Below are 19,085 nucleotides of genomic sequence, written 5' to 3'. Positions count from 1 at the left end.
CATGTAATGCTAAATATTGAGCCAAATTTTACATGATATTCTGCACCCAAGTGGTGTTTTCCAATACAGATGGTAATGTATTCTTTTTGTCGCAGCCATTTTCTTTAATCGAGCTGGAGAGCATAGATTGAACTTGCAAGAAAAAGTACAGCCCATGTCAGAATGTCAAAAGAATTTCAAAAGAAGGCTTGAAGGGAAGAAAATTTAATGTTATGTCAAAAATTTCAAAATTAACACTGGCTTATACTCTTTATGAAATATAATAGTGAGAGACACCATGGCTAAAGACCTTATTAATTTCCTCAAAATAAGATAAAAAAAAATTCATATTTCATGCTGCTGGGTAGTATTGTGTAGGTCAAACTTAGGTTTGTTCTTGTATTAAAACTTGGCCATCCTTGTTCCTTCTCCGTTTTTTCAGTCCTTCCTCTTGGGGGTTTGTCTCCTCTGAGAGAATACAATGATTATTTTAAGACTTCTGAATGTAACCTGTTTAACTAATAACCAAATGTAACTTTCTTTTTACTTAGTCATACCATAACATTCATACAACTGTGCATACCTTGTTGATCTGTTGTAAGAGGGAACCATGGTAATTCCAGCAGTGGTGAAAATATGCAACACACATCTCAAATACAGTGGCCTAATGTCTGCATATGGATCACAGTTTGGGACAAGTTGCTGCAACCAGTGCCATGACTTTGTGATTTGCTCCCTGTATTTGACCAGAAAAGTAGTATTCAAAGTACTGGGTCTGACTTCTCAAAAGTTGCAATTAATTATTGATAATAATTAAAAAGCTGTTATAAAAAAGGACAGGAGGACTGATCTTACAGTAATGTTGTTATTTAGACCTTGGTTTCTTTCTTTTCAGTCCAGAAGTATCACCTTTATTTAATGCTGAGCTTTAGACAAATTACTAAATAACCAAAAAACATGTCAGCTTATTGTTTTAGTTAATAATAGACTGATATTATTGGAGTTCACACAATGAAGACGACTGAGTTGGACAACCAAGGTCAGGTTCTTATTAGGTACATTCAGTCAGTACTCACTGATCAGAAACCAATTTTACTGTAACTTACAGTATTTCACTGCTCAATAGTGTCTGATATTTATTGATAGCCAACACTTTCCTGCATGCAATCTAGTATTTCCATATCTAATGCCCATCCCAATTTTCTCTCCAGACTTCTTCCATGTTTACAGTGAAACCCTTCTATGTGGTGTTGAATTTCCAGCTCTTATTATGTATGAAGACAAAAAAGGATTGGAAAAGAGAACTCAAAGTAACACCAGAAAAACCAAGTTTGATTTGGCAGAAGTCAATTGTATTCACCCATATCCCACAAGAAAAAATTTTTAAAAAAGTCAGATCACAAACCAGATTGAGACCACGGTAGTAACTCACTGCATATATGTGTAATTTAATATAGTAGATGCATGTATCTAAAGGGTCCTACTAATACCCCCTTGGCACTGGCTGCATTTTCATTAATTTCAAAACTTTTGGCAGTGAGTAAAAGTATTAGGGTTGATAGTATGAGATACCTGAATTATTATGCTGAGTTTTCATTGATGGGGCAGCTAGTTCCATATTTGCTCAAACATGGAGTAAATTTTACTTGAGTAGTTTTTCACTTGCAAACTTAGCATAAATTATACCAGTACACAAAATTTGTGTGGGTTGGATATGCAGTCACCTCTAAGCTCTGGTAATGTGAATGCAGTCTTGCAATTCTTAAGAAAATTACCAACATTTCCAATAAATAATTTTCAGTTTTGTTATGGTACCAAAAGTTGAGAATGAGCTTACCTTTGGGAGTAAATGTTTTCATTCACATTCTTTTCTTGGGTTCTCCAATCACTTTTATCAGCTTTTGTCTGTGGGATCTCTTTCCAGATTGATTGATTTCATCATTGGAATTAGCACTCACTCAGGCTCGGCATCACAGCTTTTTTCTGCCTCTGTTTGTTTCCTGCAGGAAATATCTTGTGGAATTTCATCCATGGCCTGCTTCTTGTCCTCTAATCTTTTGTAAGCACTGAAGGTTGCCAGTTATCCCTTTGCATAAACCTACTAGACATAACAGTGCTCTCTGGGCCACCTCTGTCTTTGTTTACATGAACATTACTATTTCTATTTTTAACATGAGGATAATTAAGTGAAATGGATGTTGTGGTAGCAGCTGTGTGTGATACAAAGCACCACATGACATCTGTTCTGCTAAGTGAGGCACATTACTCTTCTCATAATAGCCTTGCTGATTCAAAGGTGATGAAGAAATCAAGAGTGGATGGATGTGATTATGTACACTTGGTGTGTTATCATAACCATGTAAAGATGATGAAACTGAACGTAAACCCCTTCTTGAAGCTGGACGCTGCCGATCTTTAAGACTTGCTGCTCCAGCACCTGGTTTAAACAAGGAATTAGAGGGATTCTGCATTGCTTCAAACATCACATACATGTACACTGCAAAACTACAGGCAGGAGTAATCTGAAAAGTTCTTCTCAAGTATATGGCAGTATTATTAACACTGTGCAGTCAACATAATATTACCAACTGAAGGCAAACAAAACAGTCACAATGTATTAACCTGGTGCAATGTTTCATTTAGACTGCTCAACAAGCTGCCCCAACTATCCTGTAAATCTGCAAGTACACTACATTATATCAACAAGCAGCCAACTCACTTTGATATCTAACTAGCACCCTGACTCTTGGTTCACATTGAAGAAGTATTTAAAGCAGCTAAAAATCCAGAACTTGACAATTAATCGGTTAGTAAACAAAACATGTGCTTAACACATTTAGTAGACAAGTTGCTACAATTAATGAGCCCTCTTACTCTGATCTTCAACTTGGTTATGAGCTGGGAAAACTATAATTTTGAGGAAACAAGTGATATGCAGTCAGAGGCTTACAAATGATGAATGTATTCATTCCTTCACCAACCTCTTCCATATAGAGCAATAATCAAATAATACCTTTACTATCATGGTTGTTACTTGATGATAGAAAAGCTAGCTGTGTCATATTTCCTTTTCCTTACAATGCTAGGCCTCTTTGATTTGGGAGTAACTGCAACAACATTTTGAAGAAATTTTTAGACAATGTCTCCCTTGTAAATCTATCAAACTATTATCAAGCATTCATAAGTGATATTTTGTTTTTACAAGGTGCACAAGTATTCACCAGCTAGACTGAAAAGGACCATGCATATATGCATGTTCAGTAATAAAAATGAATAGGAAATGAGCTAAATTGAAGTTAACACTAAGTTGCAAAAAAAATTAAAGAAAATTCTCACAAGTGATTAGAAGACTAGTGTACTTGGGTGACATTACAATTTTCTGAAAGGGGCTAAATTGTGTATGGCTCTGCCAACAACATTCTCATTATGCACACATGCAGCTTCACTGCTTGAGTATACTCATTTAGTGTCCACCACAATAAAGCTCTTGACTATGTCCAGGGAGAAACTGTCAAAACCAGAATGAACATGTTCACAAAATGAGCCACCAGTCAGTAGAAAAGAAATTGTTAATTGGTTATTTGTCTTTTTTGGGAAGGATATCTAGTTAAAAGAGCAGTTCAGGCAGATTACACCATCCAAAATTCCCTGTAACTCTGACTATATAAATTGACAATATAAATAAACACTCTGAAAAATAATGTGAGACATTGAAAAAAAGAAAAGCTAGCATGAATTCCCCAAATGCTTTGTGATAGATACTGGCAAATTGTCCTGGTTGTGTTATCAGGCGATTTACTGCACTTCCCAAATCACATTCCAGTGTCAAGCATTTGAACACAGGCTCATCAATGTACTGCTCTTGCATCAAGTATCTTACAGAATCTAGGAGAAATTTCTAAATTTAGTTATAACACTTAACTGCAACAGACAACTTTTACCATAAGTCAATACTCAGAAAAATAACATACTACATTCTAGTGTAACAAAGAATTAAAAAAATAGGATCAAATTTATTATTGGAAACAGTTCAATTGGTTCAATCTTTTAGTTGTCAATTACGAAACTCACAGCTGAGTTACCTTTTATAAAAAAGCTATAATTTTAATTTATATTGGTTTCTGCTACAGTATTAATTTGCATCTCCAGCTATATAACATTCAAGAAACAGAGAAGCCTTTGAGCCGATTATTAGAAGGGGCAATTGAGTTATACCTACATGTACAGGACTTTGTACACTGTTGTTGTTTTAGGTAAGCAGTTTTCCCATCATTTACTACAGTCTCCATTAACCCATGTAAGTTAAGGGAATTACTAGAGGGGATGGAAAATCACTGACCTGATTTACTTTCTTCTTAAGTTTCAGTGACATAGCTCCATCAGGAGCATTACAGGTACATTAAACAATAGATTTTTAATCAATCTCTTTTTCTTGAGATTCCTTTATTTTCAACAATATTTAAATTTCTTAAGGGCCTCAGTTCTTAAAGCAGTGGTCAAGGAGGCTGGCTCATTCTCCATGAACTCATATAATTGGTTTCAATCTGTCATGATAATGAATAAGGGAAGGCTGGTTAGGCCAGTAACCTTAGTGATATAAGTAACCAAGGAGAATTAAGGGACAGGTTTACCTGACAGGGGTCCAGAGGAAATAAACATAATGGGTGTGTGCTCATTACATGCCTTTGGTGATCTGTTGAAACAAAACAGGGTTCATCAAAGGAGCCATAGAGGCTATAACTGTCTAAGGGAGAGAGAATGTTAATTTAGTTTTGAGAAAGCAAGTAACATGAAATACATAGTGACAAACTTTGGAACATCAAGAGAGATGAAATACTACAATGTTCAGAAATATTTTAGGGCTTTAAAGCCTTAAAGGGCAGTGCAAATTAGCCTCTATATTATCACTAATTGTTGACAGTCCACTATAGGAAATCTTTGAATTACCAATTCATGCAGTTTTAAATAAAGGAGAAAATCTCAGGACTTCAATAAAACACTATGTTGATCATAAGAAATACCCAGAAGACTTAGTCAGTTCTTAAATTTAATCCAAGGCTTAACAGCATTTTGAATTAATCATGTTCAGGTAATGACATTTTCAAGTGAGAGTAATAATATTTGTTGTTAATCAAGCACAAATAAATTCTTCACAGAAAACAAAATTAATTTACAAAAGAACATAAAGCAAGTGTAAGTTAACACTGTCTTGTGTTACAACTTTGCACTTGTTTATAATTCTACATTTGTGTTACATGAGAAATGCACTCACTTGCAGCCAATTGGAAGCGCATAATTTTTTCATGTACATAAAAATGTGTTTAAATTGTACTTAATTTGGCCACTCATGATAAAAGAGACAGACTTCTTAAAAAGATTACAATTACTTGATAGTCTTTATGAATTTGTTTTCTTCCCAGCTGATGCAATGCTTGATTCCTTGTTAACAGTAAACCCTAAGACTCCAGCATTTTGTAGATGATTGTTGTTGAATCTGAACTTTTTGATGAGGACAAATGTATGCATGCTCCTTTTCCTCTTTCTGCAATCAAAGTTAGCCATAGTAATGCACTGCACCCCTTTTAAAATTCACCAAACCTGACAACGTATTAAAAAGTAAATGACAAGGAAATGCTGTTTTGTTTCCTAAAACTTCTCATTTTGTACTTTGAGTGGTCATATTATACATGCAAATGATGTATTTCTGAAGTCAGTTTGTCTACTTCTATAATCGACCTCTCTAGAAAGGCATAGCTTACTTACCCACAAAGTGCTTTCGTAAACAAAAAACTTCTGCCCAAAAATCCCCAGCAACGCGCATGCCCTGTTTATCACGAGCTAGGCTTTTAAGGTACTGAAACTTTTGAAGGATCGTTTCGAGCGATGAAATGATAGAACATCACGCAGACTCACCTCGGCGCTCTTTGCATTTGTGTCAGAATCCTCAGTTTTACTTTCGATCATTGTTCAATTGACGCGAAGAGGTACTAGATTGTGATATGATTTGGACTTCGCCTTCAGAAGGCATTGAAATTCTTAAACGTTTTTGCTTTGTACCTTACGTCCAGGCATTATCTTCCTGCAGAGACATCCATGAAATCTGTCAGGCATTCTATCGAGTGGCCGCGGGAAGAGTAGCACGAGTCAACAAAACGTGCGGTGACAAGTGCACGTGAGGCCTGCACGTGAGGAAAATACTTTCAGGTTAAGGGGTATTGTACACAACAAACGAAATGAGTATGATAACAAGAGTAGTACCTTTTACGCCGAAAAAACTGTTTTTGAAATCTCATCGCGTGGAGACAAACACAAAGTAAGCTAAAAATGCAAATATCGCGTTGAAATTCCAAATATTCGCCTCATTTGTTGGAGGAATCAGTGTTGAATGATGGCATTCCATAACGTATTTACCTTGCACTGTTTGAGTGATTTCTGCATTTTTCCACCAAACTCGTTTCGTTGAAGGCTGTTCAGTGAAGATGGCTCAAATTCTTGCGGGAATGTTTCACAAGCTGAGGAAGATCTTGCTAGGTGTAAACTCAGTCACTGAATCTCTCCTCGTCCTCAAGAACGTCGCTCTGTCACCGCCGCAAGCCAATTATTTGTCAGGCATGTGTTCCAAATTGTGTTGAAGTGCTTGTATAATTTTTTGAAATAAAACACTTTTTTTCCAGTTCTTCTTTGAAGTTTTCTTTGAAGTTTTCTTTGACTCCTTTTTTTGGAAGTTTTTATACCTAACTTTTCTAAGTCAAAATTTAGCAAAAATTTAAGAACTCCCATTCCATTGTTTCAGTCTAAATGTTTGCACACTCTTCTGCAAACATAAACCCTTTAAACCCAAGAGTGACCAGTATCTAATTTCTCCTTACAATATCATCCCTGAATCACACATCAGGGTCAGGAGAATAAAGGAAATGGTCACCAACTGAAAAAGCTCCTGATTGTTATACAAATTATCCCTGCCAACACCACAGGAAATGTATCGAGACAAGCAATTAAGCAATTTCATAGCAACGGCATAACACCAGTTAACCTCCAATAATGAAGTTTCATACTTGGTCTTTCAGTCGTAAAACCTATTTCTAATTTATCCACGGTAACATTATTTATCATTCAAAGACTAGTGTAGAGTTTTGCAAGGATTTCCAGCCCTTCTGTCTGCCGACTCATGCTTCTATCTCGCGTTCAGACTTACCTATTTCATCAGACAACCGTGAGAACCTGTTTGGTGTATTGGACATGTCTGGTTTTTTAACTGATAATTTATTCGAGAGAGAATTTTTCGGGAGACTAATTAAAGTACTAACTACCTATAACCGGAAAAAAAATTACTAAAAGACTAATTCCAATTATTTGTACCTAGGGCGGAATGGAAGATTTTTGAAACTCCACAGGGAAAGTCAGAAGCGACACTGAGCCGGGAATTAAGACTGACTTTTGGAGACCACAGAGCACGATCTTCCTTTAAAATTTAAGGAGAGACAAAAAAGCTTGTTGATGGAATCTTTACATTCTACTCGTACTCCTACTATCGTTTCTCTGTTTGAACCTCAGCCTTTCTTTTGGAGGTTCACTTCCCGTATGGTCTGTTGATCATTCAAGCGACAAATATGATTCAAATCGTTTTGAACAGTCCTTCAACAACTGAAATGTTTTCCAAGTTACCCCTCAGCTATGAGATTGTGTTTAAACTATTGAACTCCAGGATGGTTCAATTATTAGATAACAAAAAAAAAAGAGAGAGATGAAATATTATTAATTTTTTTTTAATTAGGTACTAAATGGCTTGACAATAACTTAAAGAACATTTAACACTTCTAAAAACATCCTCACTTGAGTTACACTTTTGTAATACTTTTTCCTTTCATTTTTGTTCAAGCTCCTACAAAATTAACTTAAGTCATACATTAACAGCAAAAGTGAGTAAATAAATGAGGCAGATGAACATGCATTATCTGACCTGTGCACTTAATACATATGTGCGGTGGAGTAAATACGATTAGTGGCTTAGCATTGTCATAACAAAGAAGCCACCTAGTAAATAATATACTAGGACTTAAGTCAATAATTAATAAGTAAGACATGCAACTGGATGCTGAGTTAATAGTTAAGTCATGTTTGTAAGTACTTGTAAACTTAATAATATTGGAATAAGATAAGTTACGGAAACTTCTGACAACACGGGTGGCGCAATATAACCGTAAGCATGCTTTCACGAGATCTTATTCCGCATACCAAATTCCCTCCCTTTCGGACAACATGGACGATCAAACAGTGCCGAACAAACATAACGAGTGCGAGTTAGTTACTTTGATTTTTTTTTCCATCAGTTTTTCTGAAAATGTTCTTGGTTAAGTAAATGAACTATTTCCATGACACAACAGTATCTAATCTTTCTACTTCTATTGCAATAATTAGAACTAAAAGGACTTGATAAGTCAGTGCTACCGGTTACAAACGTGTGTCCAGCACCATATTATCTTCTTCGTCTTGCTCTGTTGAATAAAAGTAACTAATTATCAAGACACTTCAGTTACACATTGTTACCTTAAAAAAAATAACAATAAGTTTTGGAATAACGAAGAAGTTTTTCCTCCACCCAACGTGATGAACGAAAAATTAATTCCCCAAAACTTTAGAAATTAGCGGAAACGGAGGCCGGGTAAAACATACCTTCGTCCATAATCTGCTGGTGTCGTGGTGATTCATCTTCCATAGACTCTTCACCCCGATGTTGGGAGTCCTCGTTATCTCGTTTTGACTGCAGTTTTTTGTCCTGCATTTGAACTTGGTTTACTTCCTCAGACACTCCTCTTGGTTTCTCTTGTTCAATTTCTACCTGTTTTGGACCTTTGTGGTCCTTTTCTCGCCATTCTTGATTAGAATCAACTTGCTGATTTTCGGTTTCTTCATGTTTCTCTTCTTGCTCTTGTTCATCTTGCTCATTTTCTTCTTGTTGCTGTTCACTTTCTTTTTTATTTCTTTTCGACTTCTCGTCTTTTTTAGAACCAACCTCTAGCCCATGGTCGACTTTCAGTTCTTTTTCCTCTTCTTTCCAAGTGCGCTGCTGTTTGGATTCTTGGCCTTCCCCTTTTGGCTTTTCTTGAACAGTTTCATCTTGCTCACGCTCAGGTTTTTCATGTTCTTCTTTCAGCTCTTGGTCTACTGGCTGCTGTTTACTAACTTCTTTGTTTCCCTTTAAATGACCAGGTCCAACCTCCAGCTTTGTGCTAGGTTCTTTGTGCTCATCGTTTGGTGCTTCGTCTCGTTTTGATTCAACTTGCTCCTGTTTACTGGTTTCGTCTTGGCCTTGTTTTGGTTCATCGTCTTGTTCTCGTTCAGCTTGCTGCTGTTCAGTATGTTTGTCTTGGCCTTGTTTTGTTTCTTCGTCTTGTTCTCTTTTAACTTGCTGCTGTCCAGTAAGTTCGTCTTGGCCTTGTTTTGGTTCTTCGTCTTGTTTAGGCTCAACTTGCTGGGGTTCAGTGGGTTCCTCGTTTTCTTCGCCTGATCCTGCATGTTGTTCCCTCTCTACCCGTTCCTCCTGCAACTCGTCCTCACTATCAACAGCGCTCCCCATTTCTTCTAGATTTTGTACTGTGTTCGATAAAGAAAACACAGAAAGAGAATAAGATTACAAAGTGCTCTCTCTCGTGGCTTTAGTTCGCTAGATCGCCAGATTTGTTGAATAAACCACGTTGTGCGTTTTGCATTTGGTAACCGTATCGTGAAACTTCTCAATCCTTAGTCATTTGCGTTCCGCTTTTGCTCTTTCCGAATATCTCTTTTCTCTTTAAGAGTGAATGGTCACACATTTGGTGGCAACAGCTGAAAAATAAATTTCGCCCATATTTAAAAGTTAGGTAGGTCTCAATGAGAAATAAATCACTGCATACTTCGTTTGGCTGAATATCGACTTATTTTTTGATTAAATCGATAATAACTGAGTTCCGCCAAAATGCCGCTTTTGAAGCTCAAAATTTCAACGAATCTTGGAGAGTCGCGCCACGAATTGAAAACAGTCACTTGGACCAGTGAAAAGTACCAAATCTTGAAAAACAACATTCAACATAGGTTGACAGCAATTTGAGCAATTCTTGATTGTTTATTTACACAATCTAATTGAATTTATCCGATCATCTTCTAGCTCCCGGTTAGCTCACCGCCTCCCGGTTAGCTCACCGCCTCCCGGTTAGCTCAATGGATAGAGCGCTGGACTGTTGTGCGGGAGGTTGAGGGTTCGATTCCCGGCCGGACCAACACTCAGGGTCTTAAAATAATTGAGAAGAATTTGCTACCTTTCTATAACATCAAGAAATGGTTAGATATTCTAGTCTTCTCGGATAGGGACGAATAAATGGAGGTCCCGTCTCCTGCAGGGTTGGGGTAGGAGACGTTAATTTCCCACACACGAGATTACTGTGTGATGGATGTCCTCCCCTGGGGTGGGATGGGTGGGATATTGGGCGCACTTAATTTGGAGCCTCGCTCTGTTGTGCGACCCTCACCATACTCTGGTGAAAGTGATTAAATAACCTAGATCAAAAATAGGTCAAAAGTAGCCCGTTACTGATTAAACTATGTGCTAAACAAAATAATCGACTGAGAATCTGGCTTTTGGAAGGCGAAATGTAGTTCTGTTCGATCTCCGAAGGAATTTTTGGGGATATGATTAGGCGTGATTTGTTGACGGTGCCATCAGTTAGCAGAAAATGTACATATCCACACGCAAACACGGTTGTTTCGCATTTTACATCGAAACTACACCTTTTTCAACAGAATATCTTCTTACCCTCCCTGTTGATGTATCATAATAGAGGATTGCAGTCCTGGAAATGTTGCATCGATCGCTCTCAAAGTAGCGATATAACTTATAAGGATAGTCTCCTGATAATGATTGTTTGAAAGAACTACTCTTTGCCTTCCAAAAGCCAGATTTTCAGTCGATTACTCTGTTTATGTAGTTTTTGTATACTAGTTTTATTAATTATATTTTTTGTAAATAATCTTGAATTAATATTGTTATTAAACGAAGTGTGTATCCATGAGCTTTACTTAAATTTTTACTAGACATTTTCACGCATTTTTTTCGATTTTTAAGCAGTTTATCATAATTTTTGTATATACTTTTAGAGATTATAGTGAATAAAAGTTTTTCTTTTCCACGATGATACATGTAACTTAATAAATAATGATGACAAGTATTCATACTAATAAAAATTAGATTGTGTCTACAAACAATCAAGAACTTAAATTTGAGTGTTGTTTTTCAAGATTTGGTACCTTTCATCGGTCCAAGTCTTTTAAATTGGTCACGCGAGGCTCGTGTAAAATTTTGAGCTTCTAAAGCGGCACTTCGGCGGAATTCAGTTATTATCGATTTTCTCGAAGATAAATCGATATTCAGCCAAACGAAGTATGCAGTGCTTTGTTTCACTGTAAGGCCCACCTGACTTGAAAAAGTGAGCCGAATCGATTTTTCGGCTGTTGCCACATTTCGAACCTGTTCAATCTTTGACCACATTTGCCCCTACAAAGGACACAAGTCAACACTCTGGCCATAATAGCAGTTTACAATACAAGCCCGGAAAAATTAATCACAGGAGTAGCGAGAGCGTTTTAAAATAAAGAGCCACAAGCAGAAAGATAATTAGAAGCCAGCAAGCTTATTAACTGCAATCTTTGGTTCATATCAAGGTCTTTACAACACTAGCAGACAAGATAAGTATGTAATCGTGGCTCACCACTATGTAATACAACAACTTCAAACTTAAAAGGAGTGAGGAGAAAAATGACTCATTAGATTCGCCCCAAATAGCAGTAGGTACGAACCTAAATAAATAAGGAATAAAACCTCCTCTTATGAGGCCGATTTGTTCAAAGCCTACAGAAAAAACGGCGTACGTTTTGGTTTGTTTTGACACGCGCGGAAGTAAATATGGTGGTCAGCCGCTCTAATCCCGAGTTCTCTTTGACGAAATTACAAACAAACATTTTCACAAGACAGTACATTGTTGAATTCACAATAGAAATAACGAAGCTTGTACACTCACTGAAAATTAGTCAATAATAACCCGCTAGGAGCCTGTAATGGCATTTTCTTTGTTAGCTGTCCTCAAGCTCTACTGAGCAAACTTAGCGAAGCTAGCGCTTCCAGTGTTGGTATGTGACGTCATATTGACAGGGATCATTTGACGGCGGCTTATACCAGAGAGCGATAGAGCCACCCCCTCCCTCCTTGATGATGTAGATAATTACACAAAATATCATTATAAACTCACACCTCATTTACTGGGTGTAATGTAAAGAATTGTACCTTGTGTAGAGTAAAGGCTGACATAGTGTGCTTCAGGGACGTGTCCCAACACAAGTGTCCTGCCTTTGTCAACAGGGCATTGCGGCCGTAAGATAACATCGTGAGAAGCGTTAAGACTACTGACCACACGAATGCAAGTTTTGTAGCAGTTTGCTGCGGCACATAGAATAACATGGTCACCCCATGCGCCATCTTGCTCCATGTACATTAAGTAATCAGCCCATGATTGATGTCCATGGACGAAGTGAAACAGATCTGTTCCATTCGGCTGTGAGAAAAGCAAAAAAGAGAGAACGAAACTTGGAGTGTAAAGTTAATGGTACAATTGACCAGGTTGAGTACGTTGGAAGGAGTCATCGTATGAGAAAATAACAGATACTAAACAACAGTAAGAACGGATAAAAACATATCAGAGTAATGATCACAAGGATCTGCATTGGATGTAGCAGTCTCAACTCCTGAATTTTCCCTGAGAAACATCGAATATCTAATGTCCACCTTACCCAGAGTCAAGGTTATCCAATTAGGATTGTCCCTTTTAGGGGAGATTCAAGTGTGAAGTACTTTTAAAAAAACCTCGGGTTGGCCGCTTTCTCCACAAGACAGAGCCCTTTCATTTTATCAAGGAGGTTTGAATTCATCCGTGACCCGGACATGGTCTATAAAAAAACACACTTGAACAACACAGCGTTTTTTTTTACGAGCAATCCAGAAGTACTGAACAATTATTCTCAAAAAAAATAAATGGTGAATAGGGGTGAGTATCTTCCGAGGCAAAGAGGCAAGTTAATTATCCACCACTTTCACCGACGCTTATGTAGAAAATAATCTACGTCTATACCAGAATACGGTGAATGGTACTTGCCAATCAATTACCAAGGAGCGCGCGGTGTGATTTATACTAAACGATGAGTTCAAGGTATTTATGATCTTTATTATCCCCTACAGAACGAGTAGTGATGTGTTGACCAGTTGGCCCACATGTGGATCCAACCTTTACGGTGCTCCTAAAGTAACAGTGGTGAACACAGAGTGCAAGACATCAACTCACTAATTTAGGGTTTTTTCTGAGGTATTGGACCAATAATTGCCTTAATTCGTCATGCTTGATTCTGATTCTCATAGCAATTTCCAGTTGATCTGACAAAGCAGAGAACATGCAATCTCCTGATCCTTCATTGTCGACGATTATGAAGCCCATGTCTGAAGCAATTTTCTTCAACTCAGTATTTAGATCTGTCTTGTCATTGGCTTTGCTTGCATCGAGTTGCATCTGCTGAAGCTGAGCAATTAACTCAGCAGAACCTAAGTGAACAAACGGATGGATGAACAGAGGATAAATACCACCATGCTCATGATTTAAGGGGGCCGAAACAGAAGAATTCTACGTTACAAATACTTTTTCTCTAGGTTTCCACGAGTTCTTAATAATAAGTTTCTTTGATATATAGAGGAACGTTATAAAAAAGGAAGTAAAAAGTAATTCCTAGCCAACTGAGTTACTTCAGGTTGGTTTTCACATAAATTGGGGTCAAAATGGCAAATATTACTTAAAATAACTAGATAACTCTCCGTAAACTCATCCAGATCAGAAATTCAGAGGAACGAGATTTTGTTTAGACTAGCGTTTGAGCACAGCCAGGTGTCCATTTCAGCACGTCTCCCTTGTTCTAAACATCATTGAGAGGCAGTCTCTCTAAAAGCTGTAAAGTGCACTTCGGCAACATTCCGCTTGGTTCGCGGTTCGGTTGAAGACTTATATCTAAACAATGATCTCTTGAAGTAATTACAGCCTCCTTGTCAACGAATTGGGTATAGAGAAACCCCGTAAACAATCGTTATCAGGAGGTGTTGACTATTCTTCCGAGTTATATCACTATTGTGAGAGCGATGCAACAATTTCAGAACTGCAATACTCTATTGTGATACAGCAACATGAAGGATGAATGAATATTATGTTGAAAAAACTGTGGTGAAATGCGAAACAATCGAGTTTGCGTGTGTATGTATACATTTTCCACTAACTGACGGCACTGTCAAATCAACGCATTTCATCCAATTTTAAAATTTAATGAAATCGCACTGAAACATTTCCCCAAAAACTCCTTCGAAGATTGAAAAGAACTACACTTCACCTTCCAAAAGCCAGATTTTCAGTGGATAGTTTTGTTTAGCACATAGTTAAATAACGGGTTACTCTTGATCTATTTTTAATCAAATTAGATGAAGGTCGGATAAATTCAATTAGTTTGTGTATACAAAACAATCAACAACTACTCAAATTGCTGCCAACATATGTTTTGATGTTGTTTTACAAGATTTGGTACTTTTCATCGTGGCGCGACGTTCCGAGATTCGTCTAAAAAATGTTGAGCTTGTAAAGCGGCATTTGGTGGAATTCAGTTATTACCGATTTTCTCGAAAATAAATTGATATTCAGCCAAACGAAGTAGGCAGTTCTTTCTTTCACTGTAAGGCCTACACAACTTGAGAATATGAGCCGAATCGATTTTTTGGCTGTTGCCGCGATATTGCGAAAGTGTGCGATTCTTGGCCACATTTGCTCTTAATACCTTATCAAAACCATTATTTCTAGAATTTTAACTGTCGAACAAACACGTAAATTCTATGTTGCTATGCGTCTGTTCAATGATGATACACGGGGAGCAACGGAGTGTCTGTAATGTTCTAAGCCCATTTTTCAGTGAGCAATTTCAGAATAAACCCACGGCAATATGGAATCTATTTGTTTTTGTAATAAAATAGAAATATTGTCAATGGTGACTTTGTCTATGGATATTTTCTTCTCTAGATCATACCAAGAATCAATTAAATTGGATTCAAACTTACTATACATGTACAACGGAAAATTGCAGTCATTAAAGTGTTTCAAAATATGGATGATTGTAAACTTCAAGCTAAAGGTCAAATTTCTTTATACACCTTCGTTAGAATATAAAAAGTTGGAAAAAAACGTCAGCTGAAACTTTTTCAGCTACATAAATTCCTCATTGTTCTTTGATCATTCTGTTCTGTTCTTGGTTTTTGACTGCCAGATGTTGCATTCTCAAATTTGTTGCAGTCTGTGGATAAGTGAATTGAGTGCGTACCTTCTTCGATAACTCTCATTTCCATTCCCTGGTCTTTAGCTGGCACAAAATAATAACACAAGCGACAAAAACTTCAGCAACAAACATACTGTTCACTCATGACGTAGTCATATTTTTCAATGAGACTGAGTCTGACTAAGTGTTAACATGAAATAAACAAGCTTGTTATTAAATATAGATACCTGTCTATTTCTTATTCACTTGACTTATGGGTCAATTTGATTTATAAACACGAGGCATATCTTTTCTTAGAACTGTTTTATGCGTAGCTTTATAACATGAAACAGAAACAAAAAATGAAAGAACGTGGAATAACACTATACAAAATGACGAAAGATTAGTTAAAATTGTTAAAGGTTACCTTCATTTTGATTTCGGCCGAGTTTTGCTATCAGATAATCCCACAACGGTCGGAGTTTGGCATTGATGACACCTCGAACCTTAATACATCGAAAAAAAACAAAAAACACACAGTTGTAATCACTGCACAGTGCTTTCCCCCCACTCCCTATATTAGACCTTCGAGTCTTTGATTTCCCCTCGAATGCGAATGAATATAGAAATGGCAAAACTAAACGTAATCGCAGAATATATATTTTTCAACCGTTCAAATAATGACCTCGTGTACCTGTGGGGTAGAAAAGGTGTAGAGAATGGGATTGATGGCAGAGTTAACCGGCAGAACAAAGACTGCGATCCAAACTGCCAGGTCACCACGTACACGGAAGGACTTTTCCAGGAGAGACCTCACTCCAATCACCACGATAGGCAACCAGCAGACACAGTCGGTAAGAACGATGAAGAACACTCTTTTGGCGAGCGAGGCCTCCCTCCTCAGATCGGCTGCCCTCTGCTTGGCTTTCATTTTCCTCTCTCTTTCGGTTCCTTGCTTAGCCAGGCGCCGGTTTGATGCGCAGGACTTAAAGATTATCATTGAGTAGGCCACAATGACAAATAAGACAAGGGAAAAGTTTAGACCAACAAACATGGCAACAGAGTACTCCCAGCCTGAGGGCTTATCAGCAGAAAGCTGCAATGGGAGACAAACAACTGATCTGCCATAAAAATGATGACCCCTCTGGCGACTACCAAAGTAATCGAAGCCTACCGTGGGAATAAACGCAATTATACCACCAACAATCCAGATAAAGACGCACAGAAAGTGCGTAACCTTAATTGTAAGGGACTTTCCGCTGTAGGGGTACAGAATATTTTTAAGCCGGTCGGCAGAGAGCAAGCAGATGAGCATCAAGGACACCTCGCTTGACAATACGGAAAGGGAACCTGTCATCTGACATGGCAAACTTGAACGCCAATAATAGTCATGCAAGAAATACTGCCCTGTCCAAATGGCATCCATCACACCTATAATGATCAGGTAGACACCCATCAGTCCATCAGACCAGGCCAAATTTATCAACATGATAGCCTGTATCTTGTTTTTCTCCTTTTTTTCCTTAAACACCAACCGCCACACGATCACAAACACAGCACCAACCAATGTCACAACTCCTACAACCCAGAGACAAATCCTAGGAGCTCGATCTTTGAACATCGTTTCACAACTTGCAAAGCTGTCGACATAAGCAAAGTCGCAATCTGCGTCCTCCTTCGTCAAATGGCAACACATCAGGTTGGTGTCCACAGTCCTACGGTTCATAAAAAAGAGTTGAAATTAAAAAAAAAAAAGAGAAAAAGCGGAAATTTCATTCGTCACAGGAGCTGTACTGGTAGGAAAATTAATGAGTGGTTGTAACATTCTTCAAGAAGCATAATCGTCTTCAGACAAGTGAAATTTTTCAATTGTTCCACTTCTACCATCGTAAATATTCCACTTGACTTACGCAGTTATTAGATTCTTCATGTTGGAAAAAAATTCCCCTGGGAGTTCTCGCATTTCGTTGTAATGGAAGTACCTGCAAATTAAAGAAAATTCAGGTAATTCAGTTAAACTTTGCCCGCTATTTCATGATAATATCATTATCATTACCCTATGTTTAAACCACTTGCGGTCTTTTGGCTCTCTCTTTTCCTTTTTCCTGTCCAATTCTCATTAGAAATCTTACACCCATGGGCGCTAATCCGAGAATTTTCAGCACGTGCAAGTTGCACCCAGTCTTACAATCTCTATCTCCTGTGAACTTGAAACAAACTCTTGGTGTAGTTTGAACACACCTGGAATATTATCAGTTCAGTCAAACTCACAAGAATCGAATAGTTGGGGCGACATCTTTGAATTGTTCGTTGGTCACTGTGCGGATCTTATTGGAATAAAAGCTCCTGAAGAACGATAAAGTAATTAAAAGCGTAAAGCGTCAATTAACAAGCATTGAAAAGAACCTCATTGTGCATGAGGCCATGAAGTCGTACAATAATATGACGTAAGTATTTTCATGACCTTCACTGCACAATTATTGCTCGATGACCAACTTAAAATTACCTTCAAATTACGGAAACTTTTCCAAAGATAATTGTTTATGCAAGTCGCATTTAAATTGCAACTTATCCATTACTGAGTATGAGAGCTATCTTCGCTGTGACGAACACTACATAAGCAATAGGGAAAATGAGGCCTAAAAAAATTCAGGTCTGTACGGGATTCGAGCCCGTGACCATTGCGATGCCAGTTAACCAGTGCAGTACAGTATCCCAAAGGTCATGAGTTGGAATCCAGTACAGGCCTGAGTGTTTTTTCAGTCGTCATTTTCACTGCGTGTAACAGAGGTTGTCACGAAGAGTCAAACATTCACAGACAACAGTCAAAAAATCAAATTGGCTCATATTCTAGTGTTAGGTAGGCCTATAGGTAAAACAAACCAAGACATATATAAAGGGGTAAGGGCTAACGAAGGGCCAACGCTCGAAACGTCAGCTTTTTAACTCTTTACAATGGCCAATTTACAATTTCTACTTAGTTGATGTTACCAAATTACCAAGACATATATGACCAAGACATATATAGTTTGTTGAAAAATTCTTTGTTCTTGAGAAAATTGATAAAACTCAATTTACGCACAATTAGCGTCGTTCTAAGGTCGAATTTAGCTCATTTTTGGAGGCCTTGTTTGTACTAGTAAAAGCAGTGAAAAACCTACTTATTCCAGAGACTCTTAGAACAATGTCTCACCTATGTTTTCACAAAAAGTAGAATCAATATTTAAATTTGAGATAAAATACGGATTTTTCTATTTACTTAAGTGCCGTGTGAAAGGTAGGGTAGCTTCAAAAAATTATTTTTATATGTGCTAAGTGAAATAAAAGTTTAAAATTTGAAACAAGAGAAGTAGAAGTGATGAACACCGTTTGTAGAGTTATTTTTCTGGGGATTTTGGGCTGCTATGCATACGAGGGCTTTAAATTTATAGAAATTTCGCTCTTCGGCGAAGTCGGCGACATAGAAGAACAGACAGACGTTGTTTATCATTTGCAGTCAGTGGGGATAATGAAGGCTCGGAATGATATAAATATCGTATTCAAAGTACTTGCAGAATGAGAGAAGTCGTTTTTGTTCTCTCCGAGGGCATTTATTTTGTAGAAATGAGTGGACAATGGTTGTCACTGTGTGACTTATGTTACGCAATTGTCAGATCTATATTCCTATTACGCAAGTGGTTTTAAATTTCTTAAATCGAAAAGTTGCAGGAGATTTTTTGTGTGAAATCCAAATAGAAGGAATGAGAGGT

The 19,085-nt window shown here is 37.5% G+C and overlaps 1 protein-coding gene and 1 long non-coding RNA gene across 6 annotated transcripts in view; both read right to left on the bottom strand.

Moving 5' to 3' along the window:
* The window catches only part of LOC148742603 (uncharacterized), a 6,146-nt gene extending 58 nt beyond the window's left edge, over window positions 1-6,088 (bottom strand). The window contains exons 1-10 of one of the 5 annotated variants that reach the window (XR_016000267.1): window positions 5,893-6,088; window positions 5,367-5,521; window positions 4,611-4,672; window positions 3,742-3,864; window positions 2,993-3,086; window positions 2,854-2,886; window positions 2,699-2,756; window positions 1,817-2,416; window positions 563-715; window positions 1-447 (exon numbers count right to left, since the gene is read on the bottom strand). The exon at window positions 1-447 is cut by the window's left edge and continues 58 nt beyond it. This is a non-coding gene — a long non-coding RNA (uncharacterized LOC148742603). Of the gene's footprint in view, window positions 448-562; window positions 716-1,816; window positions 2,417-2,601; window positions 2,658-2,698; window positions 3,087-3,741; window positions 3,865-4,610; window positions 4,673-5,366; window positions 5,522-5,892 lie in introns of all 5 variants that reach the window. The other 4 variants (XR_016000259.1, XR_016000261.1, XR_016000262.1 and 1 more) reach the window with 4 other exon arrangements.
* A 1,622-nt stretch (window positions 6,089-7,710) lies between these two features.
* LOC148742602 (uncharacterized) lies at window positions 7,711-17,062 on the bottom strand. The gene is made up of 5 exons (XM_088747961.1): window positions 16,031-17,062; window positions 15,764-15,842; window positions 15,403-15,441; window positions 8,653-9,573; window positions 7,711-8,474 (listed from the first exon to the last, which is right to left on the bottom strand). The coding sequence occupies exons 1-5, from the start codon at window positions 17,060-17,062 to the stop codon at window positions 8,431-8,433; spliced, it is 2,115 nt and encodes a 704-aa protein (XP_088604087.1). The 3' UTR covers window positions 7,711-8,430.
* Window positions 17,063-19,085: the final 2,023 nt, after the last annotated feature.

Source organism: Stylophora pistillata, chromosome 1, assembly GCF_964205215.1.
Source record: "Stylophora pistillata chromosome 1, jaStyPist1.2, whole genome shotgun sequence".
NCBI classification, from domain to species: Eukaryota; Metazoa; Cnidaria; class Anthozoa; order Scleractinia; family Pocilloporidae; genus Stylophora; species Stylophora pistillata.
The sequence above is the reverse complement of the archived record's forward strand: the minus strand, read 5'-3'. Positions and strand labels throughout refer to the sequence as shown.